Here is a 21,614-nt window from a genome sequence, read left to right as displayed (position 1 = left end):
TTCGCACAAAGCGTGTTTTTCAACTATCAACTTTGCTCTTCATTAGTAAACATTTTCTTTAATAAACAAGGCTTTGGAGGATATCACTATATATCTCCTGCTGAGATCAGAGAAAAGAAAATTGTTCCAACTGTGATTAACAGCTAATGATGAAAAACACATGCAAGCTGCAACATTCATTTCAGGACATTGCGTGATGCTTAGCCATTTCTTCACTTTCACGCCATTTGACCCTGACCTTTCCTTTCTGCTGTGATTCTCTGTCAGACTGCACACAATCAATGTCTGTCACCTTCTGCGTGATCACAAAAACAGCAGACCCTCTCTGACAGGGACTCCACTGTCAGCCCTGTCTCCCTGCATTTGGGCCACCAGATCTTCTATTGGTGGTTCTGGGACATCCTCCCTCATTATCTCCACTACCCCGCCCTGGCCAGCCCACTGGAAGTGATGCTAATAACATGAATACCAACTGACGGACATGGGTGAAGAACCAGGAGATGAAATCCATACTTCATGCATTTTGCATGGAATGGTAATTAGGGATTTTGGGGTACTAAGTGTTTCTGCAACATATCCATGTTCGTGGTGGGAAAGGAAACATTGAGCTTATGTCTTCTAAAATCAAGGCCAGGTGCAAAAACTGAGTAATTTAGGAATTATACGAATGCTTTGAACTCATTTGAACATTTTGAGTAGAAGCAATCTTAAAACCTTGAAGCTTCGCCAAACGTGTAGTTCCCATAAGTATGTTGTTTTGAAGCGTCGCCTTAATTATGTGCTTTCTTGCTGAATAAGTGTCTGCTTCTCTAACCAACCCTAAGACCCATTTTTAAGGTCTGAGAATGTGCCCTGGACAATATTTCCCCCCTCTCGTCGCCCTGGGCCCCTGGCTCTGGCCATTAGGGAGATTCCTTGTCTTCCTTAAGCAATGACAGGTGAAGTGGAGCACAAAATCCTAAAGCTTGCTATGGGCCTCAATAACATAAGCAACTCTAATTCTTAAAGACAATCACCTTTCCATTACCACTTCTAACCATTAACATATATGACAGACAACAGATTACTAGTGTGTGAGACTTTATCCACGCAGTCTATGACAGAGGAATATAGACACCGAGCCGTAATTCATTATAAGCACTGACAGAAACACTTTTAAAGTTATACATTCTCAGTCATTATTGGAAACGATTGTGTGTTACAAACAGCGAGACCGAAATTCAGTTTCACACTGTCCCAAAGATAAAAAATATATAGGAAATAGATTATTGTGAAATTGAAATTGTGTTTCAAAGTTATCTCTCTGCTCTGCCTACCCTGTGAAATACAAATGTAATGACACTTGGTTTGTCTAAGATATGTCATGATATTTGGAAAAGCTTTAGGAAATTATTTATCTATGGCAAAATGGTTAGCCATATGCACGCTGTCTGTTTCATTATTGTTTTGAGACTGAATTTAGCATAGTCCTAAATACATAATTCCATGTCAAAAGTAACATAATTCTTCAAGTAAACTGAAAAATATTTATACAACCCTTTAAATCATTCTGTCCACAGAATGATTTAAAGGGTTGTATAAATATTTTTCAGTTCAAGAAGATTTATACAAAAAGAGTAACTCAACTTTATGAAGTGGCAGGTCATCTGTTTCCTTAGTTGATTGTGATTGTGAATTAGTGTACATGCCGCTTGTTTCTTTTCTCACGTTACTGTAAGTATTTGTTGTAAGTAACAGATAATTGACAGACCATCTATTTTGATTGTTTACTTATGTTTTGAGTAAGGGGCAGGCAAAATAAGATGTATTCTTCTCCCTGCTCCTTTTCGCTCATGGAAGGTGTAAAGAGTTGGTTTTGAATGTGAATTTATTTTCTTTCCTTTTTTTCTTGTGTTGTGCACCATCATGAGCGGAACAAATAAAAATGAAATGAAATAAATTAATTGTTTTATAAAGTGTACAGATTTAAAATCAAAGAGAGATTATTTAGAGCAGAACAATAATCTACATTAAACAGTTGCATTCCATGCAGTAGTTATAGCTCCTTTAAGAAGTTTATTAAAGCACTTTGTAATTTAAAACTGACCAAGTTACCATGCATTACCAAAAAATAAATCAATGGTCAGCCAGTTAACACACCTTTAAATCATCTTGCAATCTGATGTGTTTAGTTCCTCATATTTTAATTGGTTCGCTTTAAGGTAGAAGGGTAGAAAACAAATGATGGACAGATTATAACTGAATTGTGTTTCATGCAAATTAAAAAGCCAGATGTAGGTGGAATAGAAAGGAGAGGTGGAAAGTGTAGAGAAAAGAGATATATTGTAAAATAAACTGTTCTGATTAAGTGGACTATTTATGAAACTCATTTGGTAGACAAATGCAAATGAAACAGCAGACTTGGGAGGAGGCGTTGAAGAGCTTTTAACTGTTCACCATAAATAACTATGAGTTTAATTTTTCAAACGTATTGTATGAGCAATAAACGTTACCTGACAGACTAAATCTAGAGCTTTCAAAATATCCTCAATAAGCAGTTTGTGTGTTGTGAGACTCCACTCCACTTACTGCCCACCATGAGGAGGAAGAGTACAGCACTTCACTATTGGCTGAAAATGAACACGTGACCGTTACGCTAGACAGGAAGTGTTGCAGGCCTGAGCGTGATATTTGTTTACAGCGGTGAGTTACCGTCGGCTCCTTGCAGGAACTGTATGTTGTGACAGAACATCTTTACAAAATATTAAGAACATAAACTATAATACGGATAATGGTGCAACCGAGTGCATGTCATTTTTATGCCGTATACATTTTAAATGCACCCGTTAAGAAGACTTACTAGCCTGCTAACTAAGGTAACGTTACCCTTCACGAGTACAGCACTTCACTATTGGCTGAAAATGAACACGTGACCGTTACGCTAGACAGGAAGTGTTGCAGGCTGAGCGTGATATTTGTTTACAGCGGTGAGTTACCGTCGGCTCCTTGCAGGGACTGTATGTTGTGACAGAACATCTTTACAAAATATTAAGAACATAAACTATAATACGGATAATGGTGCAACCGAGTGCATGTCATTTTTATGCCGTATACATTTTAAATGCACCCGTTAAGAAGACTTACTAGCCTGCTAACTAAGGTAACGTTACCCTTCACGTTACAGCGTCATGTGTCACTGATAATGCGTAATAAAATAACCTCTTCGTTACAAAGTGCAAAGCTGATCGCCACGTTTTTGTGCAGGTACGATTGTTGGCTCATTTTGTGTGGAGTGAACGTTCACTAGTTAGCCAGCTAGTGAAGAAGCTAACATGGTAGTGTAAGAAATGTTCGTTTATTTGAAGCCCAGGAGACGGTTTAAAATAAAGAAAGCAAAACTCCCTTAAAAGTTATAAAAGGAGTGTTTAATAAAAGGATGCAGTAGTAGGCCTTACAAAAGCTTCACAGCTGTGGCTCAATAGCCCGGGACACGCGTCCACAGGCCACTGACTGAGCGGAGCTCATCAGTAGTTACTGTCTGGCGGTCCGGAACAAAAGAGAGCTCGATTTCACAATCCTTACATGTTTTATAGAACCACCCCTTTCCGACCATACAATAAACAACTTCAAAATCAGACGCGCCCCGCTGTCGTGCTCTCATTGGTTGGTAGCGGGGGGCTGGATCCTCCTCTATAGGCTGACGTCGTCGGGGGCGGGTCCTCTTATGACGTCACCGTCGCCATCTTGTTAGCGAAGTCCTGGAGCTGTCATCTACGATAGTCTATTATGCAATTCTTAGGAGGTTTATCAGTTATTAAACAGGCAACTGTATCATTGCAGCATCAATGAGTGAGAGGTAGAGGCGGTGTGTTTAGTATGCAACTCCACTGGTCCTTCTCCCTCTACTCATATATACAAAACAATATTAGCTTTATGCTATCTGAGGCTAAAAACAACATCCTGTAATACTACCGGAAATGGACAAATATGATCCGTCCAGAAACAGTGAATTATCTTTTAAAGTTCCGCTCTAATATATTGATTATTTCTAACAATCCCTCCTTACACACCTTTCAAACGGTGTGTAAACTATAATATAATCAATATGTTCTCCATTTGAATATTGCATAATACAGAATTGTATAGTTAAAAGTTATACATGATCATACAATCTTTTATTATTGAATACTTGTGGCTGAAATCCTGGAATGGCACCTAGAACAATAGCAGCAATTTCCTAAATGCGTAAACTCTTCAATTCCCTCCTTTCATATCTTGTGATGAGGTAAACAGATCATTTTCGATTCTAGTCCAGTGTAAATGCACTTATTCAATATGATCCTGTAAAAAAATTAATGAACTGTGAGTAAATCATAACAGCAATCAACTCTACTATATAATACCAAGTTGTAAGAAGTGATAAATCACATCCTAGGAGTAGTTTATAGAGCATTTCATGTATACAGGTAATAAGAACTTATAAGACACTTCCTTCAGACGAACTCATCTTGCTCATGGTCTGAATAAGGGATAGGATCATCCTGTTTTTCAATTAACAAATGTAACTGTTTTCTCAAGAGAAATTGACCTTTATTTTTGCTCACTAGAGAGGACCGTGGTGATCAATTGGTCCGCTAAAGTGCGAATACATAGTATGTAACAACATCCACATAGTACCAAGATTGTATCCATTCCTGCATTGAATAACATTGATTCATTATCGGAGTCTAATATTTACTGAACATTCTTTCTAACGTTCCTACAAAGGGGTCCTCTACTCCACTATAGTCTGCTAGCTCGATGATCAGGGCGGTAAGTCCTTCTAACGCTCTGGTTACTGATCCATCTGGGGAAGGGTTATTTGGGATGAAAACACAGCACAAGATTCCAATTAGTCTGCAAACACCCCCTTTATTAGACAAAAACATATCTAAGGCCACCCTATTTGCCAGGCCATCAGACTGGTTCCATCCAACTGTACGTGCAGTTCCCTTACTGCATCATGGGTGTAATTTATGAATCTCTGCTGGTTGTAGTAAATATAGTTGATCCAACCTACATTCTTGTTGATTGTAGGCCAAAGAAATATTAATTCGAATCCTGCAGTTATCTGGTTTCTAGCTTTAAACTCCCTCTCACCAACTACACCAGTGCAAATGTTCCAGGCCAGTCATGTGGAATGCCTGGACACAAAATTTTAGTACCACTGTACCACCAAACATCTGCCCTGGGGTATTGTACGTCAGCCACAGCAATTCCTGAAAGAAGGTCCTGGCTGGTTACTGCTGTTGTGGAATTTCACCATCGTAACGTTCCCATACTGCCTCATCAATGCAAGATCAGTAGAGCCTGCTTTGTTCTACCGCATACACAACCCAATCTTAACCATGCATTAGTGCCTTCATACCATATTTCCACCGCTATAACCTTCTGCACAGTCGATGTACTCAAATATGTCACCAGTCTATTATTATCCAGTATATAAGCCTGCGCTGTTCCTATATGAGGGACTGCATTCAGGGAAGAATTTGAATCTGCCGTTTCAGGGACTATCTCCGCTTGGGGCTCAGCTATTTCTACCAAAACCGAGCACATAGGAACTTTTCCAGGAACCTCAACCCCTAATAGTAAATGAAATGAAGTTGTTTCTCCCCTTGCTTTGAATAGATCATCCAATACCATTTCATGCTTTCACCGTACCAAACACACTCTGTCATTTACCTTTCCTCCTATTTTATGTCTCTCGGGGGATAACACTTCATTTTACCCAACTTTGTAACTGCAAGCTTTCTGTTATTTTTATCCCAACCAGTCACATAATCAAAAATAATTCGACCACTCATTCAAACCATCCTGTATTTCGTTGAAACAACCTGTATGTTTCTTATCTGTTTCAAAACACTAAATAAGTAAATTATGAAAGTTATGCTCATCTGGTATTATCTGTTGTGCAACATTTGTTCCCGTCATTGGAAATTCCTTATGGTCTAACGTGACTTCAAAACGTTATTGGCTTGTGCCATAATTACAAACAAAATGAAATACCCAACTTCCTTCGGTAAATTATGTTACATATTGCAATTAGCTTTGAATTTCCAATAAGTATCTAAATTATTCCTACATTTTAAAATCCCCATTTCAAGTCAAAATGCAATATGTCAACTCCTCTCATTTCTGGAGAAGGATACACTGAATGTGTAGATAGAATAAGACCCAGTAAAACCATGATGCAGCCAGAATGAATGTATTTCCTGGCTGTTGTTCCTGAAAAGGTGTGGATGAAATATACTTCTGTATCAGAATCAATTACCCACGGCTTCCCGTTCCTGCCAATCACTTAACCTCTTTAGATGTATCAGCTTTCTCCTGTGCCAAACTCCATGTCGATCTCTGCCTGAATCGTGTGCAGAAATCCCTCCTTAGGCACCAGACAAACTGCTTCTACCTGTTAGTGTTTAGAAGTTAGAGAGCTGGGACATGAAATCAGAATTCCAACAAAATGTCATCACATTTTTCCTAGGAACTTAGATTACATCTGTGAAATTATTGTTGTGTTTATCACCCTCCTTATACTCATAATCTCCAACTGTCTGTAGTTGAGCCTTACCCTTTGTTCCACTATTTTATTCATCTTACCTGGACCATGTATATCGAGTAGTTGGAGGAGCCTGGGATATAAGATTTACATTGACAACCTATATGCTGTATCTGCTGTGCATATTACAAACAAAACCTCTGAACCATTGATACTTCTCAATCTCTACTAGAGAAAGGGCGCTGACTAACTTGGTTCCCATTTCATCACATCATATGTTTAGCTTAACTTTAAATATTCTTGTTATCTCCATACTTCTACTATCCCCAGGTAACATATCTGTTAAAAAACCATTTACAAATTCAATATCATTATCACAGGTGAACTTCTTTCATAGGTTCCACTCTGGAATTGTATCTGTTATAAAAAATTGAATTGTTAATTAATTTAAACAATCACGCTGTTGAGCAAACATGTTGCCACTCCCCCTTTTTACACATCTTAACAAAGAGGTGTAACAAAAACCCGGTTGAGAAAAAGAACTTCAGTTAAGCAAAAATTCAAAAACACATCAATCATTATTCAGACACTTCAAATCATTATTGTTCAAACATCAAACTCTCCCGTTAAAGAGTGTCTCTCTCCATCCATCAGTCCTGAAAGAAACAAAATCTCTGGATTTAGTTTGTGTTAGTTCAGAACATGCTCAGTTAGTCTCTGTTCCTCTCTAAACTCATGCAATTGCATTGATCAGATGCAAACATTCATTCTCACTCACACAGTCGGGTCTGGTCAGGGTCAACCCAGAGTCAGTCATCAACAGTGCTGTTGTAAAACAACAGTCAGTCCCGGTCAAAGGTCACTCGGTCTCAGTCTTCTGGTCACGTCATGCTCTGCAGAGTCTTTAATTATTCCGTCATACTCTCCATTTACAAAAACACTTATAAGTTTCCTTTTAATTAGTACTGTTTTTAAAATATGTCTTATCATTCTATTAGGACAGCGCCGTGGTTATGTAGAGACGTCCCGGACGTATGCACATTCCAATCTACTCACATTAACCTGTCAAATGAACATATGCCAGATGTGTAGGTCACTGCTTTTTTGACCTCCTAAAGCGACAGCTTTATTACCACAATATATAATGTCAAAACTGTTGAGATATTGCACACATCTAGTGTCGCAGCTTGTGTGAAACCTTCTAAAGAACAACAACAACTTACTTCAATATACTTTACTTAGATTACATTAACAAAAACTGCTTCCCTCATGTTAAGTTAAGTAATTGTTAAGCCATCACTTCCTTTTTTAAACTACTGGATCTTTATCACCACCGAATTCATACAAAAATCTCTAATAGATCTTATTTCCAATACTCTTCACATACCCACTATCTTAAATCAAAACATTATTAGGATCTGTATGACTCTGCTCGATTCTCTTAATATACTCCATTATTTATGATCAATTCTAGTCTTCTTGAAAAATATTTCAAGTCTTTAATCAGGAAAGTAATGTGTGGAACTATGAGAGCTTTGACATGTTACAATTACACCTTTAATCCATAAGAATGTTTAAAGTAGGAATGACTTTAATAATGGTTTCCATTCACTTGGTTAATTATATTGGACATGGTCTGGTATCTAATGTTGGAGTTATCACTATAACAAGTTTGTTTCATTTAAGTATCATATCTGAGATCAAGTGTGTACTAAATCTCTCTCCTTCTGTAGATCAAAACTCCCACAATTTAATTTTACCAAAGTCACACCTCGATATAGGCTCTGAAATATTAATAGGTTAACATGATTAAATGTTCCTACTCTGTTCTCCTGACTCCTGAACAGGTTCTACCAAAAGTGTAGTGGATCTTGCTTATCTCTATAATTTCCCCCTATAATAATGTTACAAATTTATTTACTCCTTTACTTTAAAAACTTCCCCTTTTCAAATATCATTTACCAATCTATAAAATGTTATGTAATAAAACATTCGATATTTGATCTTAAATTTACAAAGTCAATTCAAATTCTTTAAATGTGTTCCACTTATGTGTTTACGTGAGTGAATGTGTTTACACAAACTCACCCATTCGAAATCCCCTTCCTGCCACCTCTGCTCTCTGGCTTGATGACCCCGACCTCCTTAGATTCTGCAGATTGACCTTTTCGCCCCTTCCTGTGCATCTGGTTTTTGACAGTCTTTGACTTTTTGAACCTGCATTCCACATCAAGCTTCTCTCCTTGTGCGGATTTTCATTTCAGCATGGGTCTGCTCGATCACCGTCTCTTGATGTCTTTCATGGGAGACGGAACCCCGTTTTCATGTGTCTCATTGTCCATCAGAATCTGTGCTCTGAATCAACCCTTGTTGCTCTGGACCTCTGTGCTCTTATCAGAGGGACTGGTGATGAGTAGATCTCTGTCAATCAGCATGATGCATGTTTGTTGCTGACCTGGGTGGAGAAGCAGACGGATGCAGTTCTAGACAAAGCCCTGCTTTTGCCTTCCTTTCTTATTGAATTAGTCAGGAAATCTCCGTGGGGGATGGTCTTTCGCATTATTTCAGGAGGACATGGGTCTGTCACCAGATTGCAGAGGCTGCAGTCCAGGTGGCAGCTTTCTTTAAATCTATGAATCTCAACACACTGGTTAAATAAGTCCACTTAATTTTCACTTTTTTAACTAAGCATGTGTTCTGTCTTGTGTATTAAATGCCATCTACTGTAATAACAAGTTAATGTCTAATAATAATATCTCTCAAATGCATTTGACTTAACTCCTTTAGGAAAATATTTTCTCCCATAATTCAAATATTCACATCCAGAAACCATATTCCCACACATTATATTTGTACGGCCTCTGTTTTCTTCTACTATAAAAACATTCCAATGCTTTTTCAAAAAGTTAAAATCCCTTTAACTTAGCCTGTACAACCCAGCAGAGCATATTCACAGATCACTAAGATGTAAATGATTCAAGTGTAGTCATACGATTCACTCCTGTATTTATCTTCATATTTACTAGTGTTAACACTTTTATCTATATTAATAATCGCTAAACTTCTTTTAACAGCACTTTCTTATAATTAATTCCCGTTCTGTAAAATGTTTCTCCTCTCTTCTCTACTGCTTACAGACAGATGACTCCTGAGTCTCCTCTCTGTGTGAGAAAAACATCAAAGTTAATTTAGATGATAACAGCATTTGGTCTTACAAGAAGATTTGGGTGTCGCCTACACCCCCCTTAATGGTCTTAATCCCCTCTCTTACTCAAACAGGCTTTATCTTTATGGTTATTGCTCAACACAGCTTCACCCCCCTGTTCTGTTCTCAGTCTTATCAGAGAGTTACCTCTCTTCTGTGATCTTAGTAACCTTTCATCCTTTAACCTCTAACTCCCCACCATCTGCTTCTTGTTGGTAGAGAATTCACTCTTTTAAAGTGTAATTGTGTTCTTGCCATTTGTGCTTTCTCTGTTTTTATCATTCTTAATTTCAATGTATCTGTCCTAAACTGTAACTCCCATATGGGAAAACTGGTGTTGGATTGAAGATAAACATCAGCCTTAGCTCTATTGTTATTCATACTCATTACCTCTCTGGTTCTTTCATCTCTTGTGAGATTAACCAATAGGTCCAGACATACCGGATCCACCAAACAATATAAAATCACTACCATAATAACAGAGACACATCTATTTGCAAAACTCTGCGGGAGTTGCTGGTAGTTGGCACATATAACCGCATGTTGCCCGGATGGTTTGTGCGTTCTCTTGCAAGATTTCTGTCATTACCATTTGGACCTCAATGTACACTATTCAATACCCTCACCAGAGGGTGCTATTTTGTTCCTGAAATAATACTGGATATATATTAATTCCTCCAGTAGGGGCGCTGTTTTTTCTTTCTGCCCCGTCTTTATTGGCTACTTCCTGACTGGTTTAGCCTCTCTGACCATTACTTCCTCTGAAGTTTTCTGTTAATGGCTGATGCTAACAGACTACGCTAACTAGGTTAGCCTATTAAAGACAAAGGACTTTGGGGGAGGGGAATAGAGAACCCGTTTCCAGATGGTTTCAAGCAAAACAGCACAGTTCAAAAAGGCCCAACACTGCTTGGTTCTTTAAAAAAAACCCTCTCTGATTACGATTACACATAACACTTAACCCTACACTAATAATTTAGAAATTCTCCATGCCCTAACAATTTAAGTACTCTTCAAAACAATCGCAGATAGAGAAGGGACTTCAACCTCAGCTCTTCTCGTTGTAGTTGGTACCATAAAACAAATCTTTTCTAAATCTATGAACTATGCTTTGTTAAGTTCCAGAATCAGTAATGACGTCAGGACTCCAACCTGTGCTCTCACCCTGATTTGTTCCCTTCAACAAACAGTAGCCTACTCTCGGGGAATTTAACCCCAAGCTACGCCTCTCAGACAAAAGAGGTCTTCCTTTTAATATTAACACTATTTGCCAACTATGACTGTTCAATAACGCAACACGCTAATCAGAGACTATTGGAATGTCGTCACAATTCTCAACGTAATTCTGTCGCAAAGATTACATTTACTGACCCACTCACTAATCACTCGATTAGGCCTTAACCTATTAGGACTTTTTTAAACTTACTTTATCACAAAATTATACTATCAATGCCGAAATACGCTCCAGAACCTTAATCTGAATCTACGCTGCCAATTTTAATTAGCACTACGTTACCGAACTTTAATCGATATTTACGTATTAATTTTACCTAAATCTCATTCTAATTCCGGCGTAAAAAGGACAAACACAGACAAACAAAACAAACAAACAAAAAGCTTTGGAAAACCCAGGACCGCACCCCGGTTAATTTCAATATATTCAGTTCTTAACTTTAAATAGCCAGTTCATGATTAACGACTCACCTCCAGACACTCGCATATCAAAATGCTATATAAACTATGCAGATTTTGAAATAAACAGGCACTGCTCACCTTTTTAAATGGGATCCAATCCGAGTGTCTGGAGTTTATGCCGATTCCGCGAAATCCCCGTCTCGTCCTGGCACTTCAAATCACGTCCGGGGTCACCAATTGTAAGAAATGTTCGTTTATTTGAAGCCCAGGAGACGGTTTAAAATAAAGAAAGCAAAACTCCCTTAAAAGTTATAAAAGGAGTGTTTAATAAAAGGATGCAGTAGTAGGCCTTACAAAAGCTTCACAGCTGTGGCTCAATAGCCCGGGACACGCGTCCACAGGCCACTGACTGAGCGGAGCTCATCAGTAGTTACTGTCTGGCGGTCCGGAACAAAAGAGAGCTCGATTTCACAATCCTTACATGTTTTATAGAACCACCCCTTTCCGACCATACAATAAACAACTTCAAAATCAGACGCGCCCCGCTGTCGTGCTCTCATTGGTTGGTAGCGGGGGGCTGGATCCTCCTCTATAGGCTGACGTCGTCGGGGGCGGGTCCTCTTATGACGTCACCGTCGCCATCTTGTTAGCGAAGTCCTGGAGCTGTCATCTACGATAGTCTATTATGCAATTCTTAGGAGGTTTATCAGTTATTAAACAGGCAACTGTATCATTGCAGCATCAATGAGTGAGAGGTAGAGGCGGTGTGTTTAGTATGCAACTCCACTGGTCCTTCTCCCTCTACTCATATATACAAAACAATATTAGCTTTATGCTATCTGAGGCTAAAAACAACATCCTGTAATACTACCGGAAATGGACAAATATGATCCGTCCAGAAACAGTGAATTATCTTTTAAAGTTCCGCTCTAATATATTGATTATTTCTAACAGTAGATAAAGAAGACACTGTGACCTCTCACAATATGCCTCTCAAAAGATAAGGTATGAATCCACCCATCGTAAAAAGACAGTGTTTCTTTATTATGCATGTTTTCAGTGTTTATAATCCACAGCTTCATATTATGACAGTGTCTCTCTACACTCACCCCCTCAGGGACTAGATGATGATACAGTATGACCAAAGACCCGGTGCATCATGGCATTGTCTGAAGTTTATTGGGATCGCCAAATACCACTTCCAAAGCTTGCACCAGTCCAAGCCAAGGTCACTGTCGCCCTGGTGGCCCTGCTGTGCTTCATTAACAGTTATGACGGAGAGTTTGTGTTTGATGATTCTGAAGCAATTGTCAACAACAAGGTAGGTTGTTCTGTGTGGTCGTAATGCATTCACAATTGAAAAAAGAACATTGATGTGACCCCTTTGTATTGCATAACATATATATTGTTTTATGACATTGCCTCTGCAGACTAACAGTGGCGTCCTGCACATTTGAATGTGTAATGTTATGTTGTTTTTTTTCCAGGACTTGAAACCTTCAACACCCCTGAACAACATCTGGAGCAATGACTTCTGGGGAAGCAACCTGAGTAGCAACTCTAGTCACAAATCCTATCGACCTCTCACTGTCCTTACGTTTAGGTAAGGACGCATATCTACTGTATGAGTGTACTGATGTTAGACCAAAGTTACCCAAAAAATACTTGTTCCTGGTCTGCTGTCATCACTTCATTTGGGATGGATGTTATGTGGTGTATTTCCCTAGCAATTCACGAAAACAAGGACACTTGAATAACAACCTATATCTTGAACTTATTACAGCTCTCCAAATAAATATGATTTTTAAATGATTAATTTCAAATGCTTCTTGAACATTTTATCCAACTGCACATTGATCTAGAAAAGCTCAGGCAGGCATTCTGTGCAGCTGTAGTGGTGCTTGCTTATGACCTGGCCGCCTCCATACTATCCAAAAGCTTTTCCTCATCTCTTTAAATACTTGCTCAGGCCCTCTGTGACAAAGTCGGCTGTTATAGTCCTGAATGAGCAGCTAAGTGTGCTCTGTGGGAAAGGTCAAGGACTATTGGATTGATGGAGGAGAGGTTCATTGCCTCAGCGTGGCGTTGTCTTCCTCCCGACACATATTAGCTGCATATATTCGTCAAACTCTGATGCAAGGGTAAGCTTTCAGGTAATGACGGTCTAGTCACTGTGATTTTGGAGGGATCACAGAAGTAACTCATCTGTCTCTCTGCCTTTCACCCCAGGTTTCACTGGGGCCCTAACAGTCCACTCTCTTTCTCTGTGTTTGTAGGAGAAGTAATGGGCTGTTGTGCCACTGGTGCGCCCTGGTCAGTTCTGCTAATGTCCTGCCTGAGCTTTTGTTGCGTGCAAGGTTCCTTGGAGAGTCTACATATGCTGATTATGCAGATGTGTCAGCTCCTTGTGCCCACAGATACTTTTAGGTGGATAGATTTTAAATTCAACCACGTTAACACCGTGGTTGAATTTAAAGCAGATTCCTATACAACGTTTACCTCCATTTAGGGAAGCATTTAACTCAGAGCTGCCTAGGGAGTTAAATGACATTACCTTGATAAAGGTAACTTAGGTGCTGCCCTCCTCGTTATCTTTGTGTAGGTGTTAGATGGATGTGTGCATGCAAAGAGGCATCACAGAAAATGTATTTCTGTCAACATCAGTCTAGTGCTGCATGGCACTGTTGCAGGTTGTCACATGGATCAGTCCTCTTTTCCCATTCTCTCTAGTCTCTTACTGCCTAATGCAGTCTTGGTGAAGTGCAGACTTCAATTAAGCATACTTAAGTTTACTGTGCTATCTCACACACATCTGTACATACATTTAGGGTCAGGTATTTCCCTCTCTTGCTGTTTCAGGTTGAACTACCTCATGGCAGGAGGCCTGCACCCTGTTGGCTTCCATGTGCTGAACATCATCCTCCATGCTGTCATATCTGCCCTCATGATTGACGTGTTTGCTATACTGATTGGTGGACTGGCCCATGATGAGAAGGGTAGGATACTGAACAATGCTCCCAAGACCTCTCTGCTGGCTGCCCTCTTGTTTGCCGCACACCCCGTCCACACAGAAAGTGTAAGTGGAGTTCAAGTTCAAATGTCTTTTTAAATTTGTATTGAGTACACAAACCCTCTCTTACATATTGTTAGTACACAAAGCAGTATATTACTTCATTAATGTCAGTAAACGATTAATACTGATTAACAAATACATTTTTGTTATATATTTTTAATGTATTTTTAGAAGAAATACAGACAAGTTTGAGGTTCAGGTGACACAAAAACCAAAGCTGTTTTTTAGTTGGAACAAAAGCAAATGCTTGTCCTTTCAAAACTTTTCAGACAACCCAGAGAATTAAATAATGGTGTCATAAAAGAACATGCTGCAAAGACTCACTAATCCCCAAATAAAGAAAAAGACATTGACATTGTTCATCAGAGCATATGTTTCACAGCTGCAATTCCTAATGATGTCAAATAAAACGTATTATAACAGAAGCAGCACGGTGGGCGATAGAACTTGGATAGATTTGGACAGACTTTGAAACTCTATTGAACCTTTTTTCTTTATGTAGCACAGTATGACCAAACCTGACATTGTGCAACATGGCACTGTGAAAAAAGTGTGCAACTGTTGCCCTTTAAAGAAACAAGGTTTTTATGATTTATCCTGCAAGCAATTTAGAATTTGGAGTGCAATTTATTTTCTAATTAATTTCAAGGATTCCCTATTACATAATATTGCTTCAATAGGTTTCCCCTGCATATACTCACACATTGCTTCGCCTTAAAAAAGTCCTAGTGTTGCTGCTCCTTTTTCTTTTGACACAGTATGTGACAAACCTGAAGTTGAACATATTAAGCTCCTTGAGACAATTCACTGTTTTTGCTACATATACACTTTTATTATCAACATGGACTCCCTACAGCAGCCCATCATGGCATCTTGATATGCTAGTCGGGAGGTTTTAATACTAAACATGCAGTGGTTCCATGCCAAGAACAAAAGCCCCGTCTCAGCTGGCAGTGCAGGGCCAAGGTGCGTGTGGTAGCACGGCCTGATTATTAGTTGTGTTGGGATGCTTATTGACCAGACAGCATATTTGTGTTTGCTGTAAAGCCTGGCTGGGAGGCAGCATTCCCCCTCTCCATTCTCTTTAATCATGCAGGTCAAGGACTAGGGAGACCTGGGGGGTGGGAGGCAGGCAGACTGTTGGCTTAGGTCCGCTGTATGTATCAAAGCAGCAAACCCCAGGATGCCAACCATACTGTACCCACACACTGTAAACAACACACACACACCAAAAGGTGGGGATGCTGGTAATGAGAGATGTTCCCTATCTCCGTTAATAAGCCTCCATTCGGAACTGGATGCCCCGTGCAAAAAAAATGGTGTGATGTAAGGAATGGAGGATGTATATCTACATAATGCAGACATTAATAAAGGGGTGCCTTTCATATCTTATTTTATTCTGTCTTTTGTTTTCTCCGTATCACTAAGGTGGCTGGTATAGTGGGTCGAGCAGATCTTTTGTGCGCTTTGTTCTTCCAGCTGTCTTTCCTCACCTACTGCAAAGCTTTCAACCGAGGTAGGTATTTAACAGGTTGGATTCTTCATGTACACTTTAATAGTGCACTTCAAAGGGACGTCCAAATGTGCCGTAGTGTCAGAATCATACATTGTGGAGCTACTTGTTTTTAAATCCATCTGTTTGAACTCCTACAATTTGAGCCCTAACTGTCCATATCTGGCTTGATCTTGGCTTTGTGTTCACAGGGAGTGACAGAGATGACAGGTTTTCCGTCCAGTGGGTTGTGGTCAGCCTCTCGCTGTGTGCTGCTGCGATGCTCTGTAAAGAACAAGGCATTACAGTCTTGGTAAAAATATATATATTACATTTTTTTCAAAGCCATTTTGTTGTGAGTTGATGAAGCGTAACAACAATGTTAAAACACAATCGTTCTCAGTAATACATGATACATATATGGTAACACCTAGTGAAATATACAAATTGATGTCTTTTAGTTCTTCTTGCTCACTTGTGTTTTTCACATGTATGATAGGAGCTAAAGATCCATTATATTTGCTGACCTATATACATTTTAAATGCCATTTCTGCTTCCGCCTTCATGTATTTTCCTTCAGGGCGTAAATGCAGCCTTTGATGTCCTTCTGATCTGTAATGTTAATGTGTATGAACTCAGCCAGAGGCTACTCCTGAGGAGGAACCCGCTCCATGTGAGTCACAGTTTATATACCCCCTCCTCTCCTTTATGTCATAAATTATGCACTCCCTTGTATGATTAATGTCACATCACATACATTTTCTATGTAAAGCAATATGATTTTTACTGGATTGTAGTCCTGAAATGGCACTTGCAAGTAACTACCAAGCGTGGATATTTATCTGTCAATGACATGTGGTTATATTTTCTGACAGATAAGTGAGATATTGCGACCGGGGTTGCTTACCCGATTAGCTCTCATGGGTCTTGGAGGATTCTCAATGCTCTATGCACGCTGGAGGATCATGGGAACAGGACCACCAGCATTCACTGAAGTAGACAACCCTGCCTCATTTGCAGAAAATATATTTCTAAGAGTAAGTACGATTTTTTTCTCAAAGCACTATTTAATCGCACAAAAGCTAGACACGATTTGATCCTCATTAGAAATGTTAGGATTTGTGTTACAACAAAATGACCAATGGTTGAATCATGACAGATAGTGATTGACTTTGATTCTGAATTTGAAATGCTTTCCTCCTCTCATGTTTCCTCACTCTCTCCCACTCTCCACCCCTCCTGTTCCTCTTTGATTGGCAGATAGTGAACTATAATTACTACTACTCTCTGAATGCCTGGCTGCTGCTGTGTCCCTGGTGGCTGTGTTTTGATTGGTCCATGGGCTGTGTGCCTCTCATTAAGTCAGCCACTGATTGGAGGATGGTGTGGCTGCTGCTGCTCTGGTGCATCCTGATAGGCTTGATAAGCCAAGCCTTATGCTCGCAGGACAGCCAGAGGAGGAGGTAAGCGAGAACAGCCATCTCACACTCGCTGTAGACGAGAGGAAGTACATGTTGGCCTCTCCAGACTCACACTTGATTATGAAAATTGTACTGTGTCCACTGCAGTGTGACCAGAGCTCCACGTCTCGATTGAGTTTTTAAAATTCTCTGTTGATTTGGAGACATACGAGTGTGTGCTTCACGGATGATATTTGGAGTAGTTTATTGAACCTGAATATTTTATCCTAACTTTCTTCACCATACAAATATATAATCCTCACTCTGTCCTCTTCCTCAGGACACTGACCTTGGGCCTGGTGCTGCTGGTGGTCCTTTTCTGCCGGCTTGTAACATCTTTTTCAGGGTGGGCTTTGTCGTTGCTGAGAGAGTGCTCTACCTGTCTTCAGCTGGATACTGCCTGCTGTTGGCCTACTCTGTGGGACACTGCTGCTGCCGCTGGTCCAGATACAGGGTAGATCTAAATCATACCACAGAAGAACAGGGAACCACACCCTGTTGTACATCAGAGTCCAGCCAACCTGACAACCCAGTGACCTTCTATTTATAGAAACTACCAGGTCCTGGTTTCAAACTTTTATATTTCACCACCTGTTAAGGCAGATTTAACGATTCAGTGATGCAGAGCAGGTACAGGCATGACTAATGACCCACCTATAAAGGGATGATAACAGCAGGTGCTGTCCATGTGTCCCATAGATATATTTGCAAGCTGTTAACTCTGAGTCACAGATAATTGATTTTTATGTATCAAGGCTATATTGATTAGCACTATATGGTAATAAATGTTGTCTTTTTCTGTCTGTTTCTTTCCTTCCCGTTTCCAGAAGCCACTGTGTGTGTCGGTGCTCGCACTGTTGTGTGTGTATGTAGCTCGCTGTGCTCTCCGCAGTCACCAGTGGCGATCAGAGCAAAGCCTCTTCACCAGTGCCCTGACCGTCTGTCCACTTAATGCCAAGGTAAATATTTGCTGTAAAAAGGCAGGCAATCACGAAAAAAACACATGTCAAAAATTGCTTCCACACAATTCAAGTCCCTCTCTCATGCCTTATCACTGATTCCTCAGGTGCATTATAATGTCGGTAAGAACCTGGCTGACAGAGGAAACTCAACCGCTGCTATCGCATATTACAGAGAGGCAGTCAGGTATGTCTCCACACAAGAAATCAGCTAGTTGAATGTGAGTGAGGGCTGAGTCATGTTAAATGCATTTTTCTGTGTCTTTCAGTCTTCACCCCACCTATGTCCATGCCATGAATAACCTGGGGAACATCCTGAAGGAGAGGAATGAACTGATCGAGGCGGAGCATCTGTTGTCCAAAGCTGTTTCTATTCAGTATGTTGCCCATCAAAAAGGAATACACTTTCGTTACAGACCAGACCTTCATTTCATTAATGGAACATCTTAAAAAGTCTCCCTTCTTATAACGTTGTATTTTTTTATTCCACGCAGGCCTGACTTTGCTGCAGCTTGGATGAATCTGGGTATAGTTCAGAACAGCCTGCAGAGGTTCGAGGCAGCAGAGAAGAGCTATTGGAATGCCATCCGCTTCCGGAAAAAATACCCAGACTGCTACTATAATCTCGGACGCTTGGTGAGACTCCAGGGTTTGATCATGGTTAAGCAGTGCTGCTTTAAGATAAAGAGTCTCTCGGTTTACAAACGGAAATGAGTTTCATAGTCAGTTTAATGGTGCTCCTTTACAACCAGGACTCTTAACATGTAAATACATTTTTTATAATGATATTTCCTCCCTTGTCTTGACAGTATGCTGACCTGAACAGAAATGTGGATGCCCTGAACGCATGGAGGAACGCAACCGTGCTAAAACCTGACCACAGCCTGGCATGGAACAACATGGTCATACTGCTGGACAACACTGGTATTGACAACATGTGCACACACACACACACACACACACACACACACACTGTACATACAGTACAAACAAACAAGTTGTAGTGATTTAATGTAAAAATCACACGTGGAGACTGGAACCTGCTGTTACTGTTAGTCTAATACTAAAAGGTGGTTTACATCAGAGATATTATAATTAATTTATAATAAATATAAAATGAAAAAAGAATGAGCTTTATCCATTTTCGGTGTTCATTTATAAGTCCCTTTACTTTGAAAGAACTCTGTGTTCTGGGTGCAGCTTGTTCCAGCATTAACAGCCAAAAATCACAGCGTTGTTATTTTGGAAAAGCAGGAAATCTAAATGGCCAACAAGATTAGACCGGAAGAGCAGGAATCAGCAATGCTTGAAATTTATGTATTAAAGCTTTGTGTTGTGAGTTTTGAAGGCACTCTTCCCTGCCGTGTGGAGAATGCTCTGATTTCCAAACGCTCGAGCCGTTTTGTCAGAAGCAGCTCCCGCGGGGGCGGAGTCTCCCAGGAGGGCACTGGAACTGTCCAATCAGGGTCCAGTATGTTCCTGATCAAACGTGGGCTAGCACAGCTAGAACAGCGCCCCCTCAGAGTCCCCCCTCCGCATTTGTTCCCCAAATCTGACAGAAATAATTCTACCTCTCTCCCCTGTTCCCCACCAAACAAAAAAAAAGAGAGAAAAGAAGAACAATAGGTGTCATTTTCAAAAAGCAAGGAATCGGGAACATTCTTTTCTCTTTGTTGTTCACTACCGCTCTTTTGTTTTGATCATTACACAAACAAAAGGAGGAATCAGTGTATATTCAGGCTGAGGCACGCAGACACAGTCACACATGTAGTCACATGTTGGCACGCTGTGTCTGAAGGGCACAGGCCATGACTCAGGACGTGATGGCCATTGTCTTTCTGTCTGTCTCTCTCTCTCTCCCTTTCCATTTCTGGCCAGACATCAGACGGGTCTGTGACAGAGATCAATAACCCAGTGGGCCTTGTGTTCAACCTTAATTAGGAGACTAAACCGCTCTTCCATGTGTGGAGAGGGAAAAACTCTGCTCTAGACACTGCTGACAAATAAAATCAGACTCTCCACTTACCAGCTCTTATTACAGGATTATAGTTGTTTTGTTAAATGTGTATGAATTTTAACATGCAAGTGACACAAAGTCTTTGTACGTACATCCAAGCTGCATTTGTAGTGTGTGTATATGACAAAAAATGTGTGTTTTGACATATTTTGGTATTTGTGTGCTCTGTCTTTAAGGTAACTTGGGTCAGGCTGAGCTGATCGGCCGAGAGGCTCTGAGGCTCCTCCCGAACGACCACACTATCATGTTTTCATTGGCCAACGTCCTGGGGAAATCACAGAAATATAAGGTCAGTCAGTGTCGTATAAACATTTCAACACAGGATATCCATTTATATTTGTATTGATGATTTTATTACTTACAGGATCATGTCTGTCATAAGTCAGTAATAGTTTTGGTTCAGATCATTTTTTGTTTGTCCTCAGGAGTCAGAGGGCTTCTTCCTTCATGCACTCCGGATCAACCCAAATTCTGCTAGTTGCCATGGCAATTTAGGTAAGCTACTGCAACCTTCGGTTGGACCACACATTTTACAGAGTTCATGGGAGATTCAGGGTGATCAAAAGATTTAATAAAAACCGTGTTGGATGGCAGAAGCACTATTTTTCAGCCTACCTGACCCTTCAATCACAATGGTTGCTCCTTCTCAGCTTTAATCTGTTCTTCCTCAGCTGTACTGTACCATCGCTGGGGAAAGTTGGAGCTGGCGAAGAAACACTATGAAATGTCTCTACAGTTGGACCCTGAGGCTCCTGGGACCAGAGACAACTATAACATGCTGCGACGCAAACTGGACCAGCTCAAACACCCCACACCCTGAGGGAGCATACTGGGACCCCTGCCTGCCCTAAAACACATTTTTCCATTGTTCCACTTGTTTTCATTTTTTACCACTAATTCTGCCTTTTTTACCATTTAGAAATAAAGAACATGATCTGTGTATCAGGCTCTTGTTTGGTTTTATTGGGGGGAAACAACTCTTCAAAGGGAAAATCAACATGTGTCACAGTTGCAGGTTGTCCTTTTTATTTGAGACTTTTTTTTAAGTAGGAGGCTGTTTGTGTACCAAGTATCTAATTTAACTGCATGGGTATGAAGTGTGTATGGGCAGGTGTGCTGGATGCCTGAGCTGGTTACATGGTCGTCTGCGCTGTGCTGTTTTGTTGCTCCGTTTGAAGGCCATGTGGAACTGATCCATGGTGAACCCCATCCTCTTTTCATCTCTTACCCTCTGTTGTGTCAGCTGGACGGAGCACCA

The 21,614-nt window shown here is 40.2% G+C and overlaps 1 protein-coding gene across 1 annotated transcript; it reads left to right on the top strand.

The window, feature by feature from the left end:
• The first annotated feature begins 2,923 nt into the window (after positions 1 to 2,923).
• On the top strand, positions 2,924 to 21,280 carry tmtc4 (transmembrane O-mannosyltransferase targeting cadherins 4). The gene is given in 21 exon segments (XM_063887288.1): positions 2,924 to 2,966; positions 3,244 to 3,318; positions 12,312 to 12,359; positions 12,472 to 12,675; positions 12,842 to 12,957; positions 14,214 to 14,430; positions 15,856 to 15,943; positions 16,132 to 16,232; positions 16,501 to 16,593; positions 16,796 to 16,957; positions 17,181 to 17,383; positions 17,661 to 17,689; positions 17,692 to 17,834; positions 18,208 to 18,339; positions 18,447 to 18,526; positions 18,609 to 18,716; positions 18,834 to 18,975; positions 19,149 to 19,263; positions 20,533 to 20,645; positions 20,782 to 20,851; positions 21,028 to 21,280. Coding segments are annotated over 18 exon segments (2,223 nt in total). The 5' UTR covers positions 2,924 to 2,966; positions 3,244 to 3,318; positions 12,312 to 12,359; positions 12,472 to 12,513; the 3' UTR covers positions 21,177 to 21,280.
• The last annotated feature ends 334 nt before the right edge of the window (positions 21,281 to 21,614 follow it).

Source organism: Eleginops maclovinus, chromosome 7 (genome assembly GCF_036324505.1).
Source record: "Eleginops maclovinus isolate JMC-PN-2008 ecotype Puerto Natales chromosome 7, JC_Emac_rtc_rv5, whole genome shotgun sequence".
Classification (NCBI taxonomy): domain Eukaryota; kingdom Metazoa; phylum Chordata; class Actinopteri; order Perciformes; family Eleginopidae; genus Eleginops; species Eleginops maclovinus.
The sequence above is the reverse complement of the archived record's forward strand: the minus strand, read 5'-3'. Positions and strand labels throughout refer to the sequence as shown.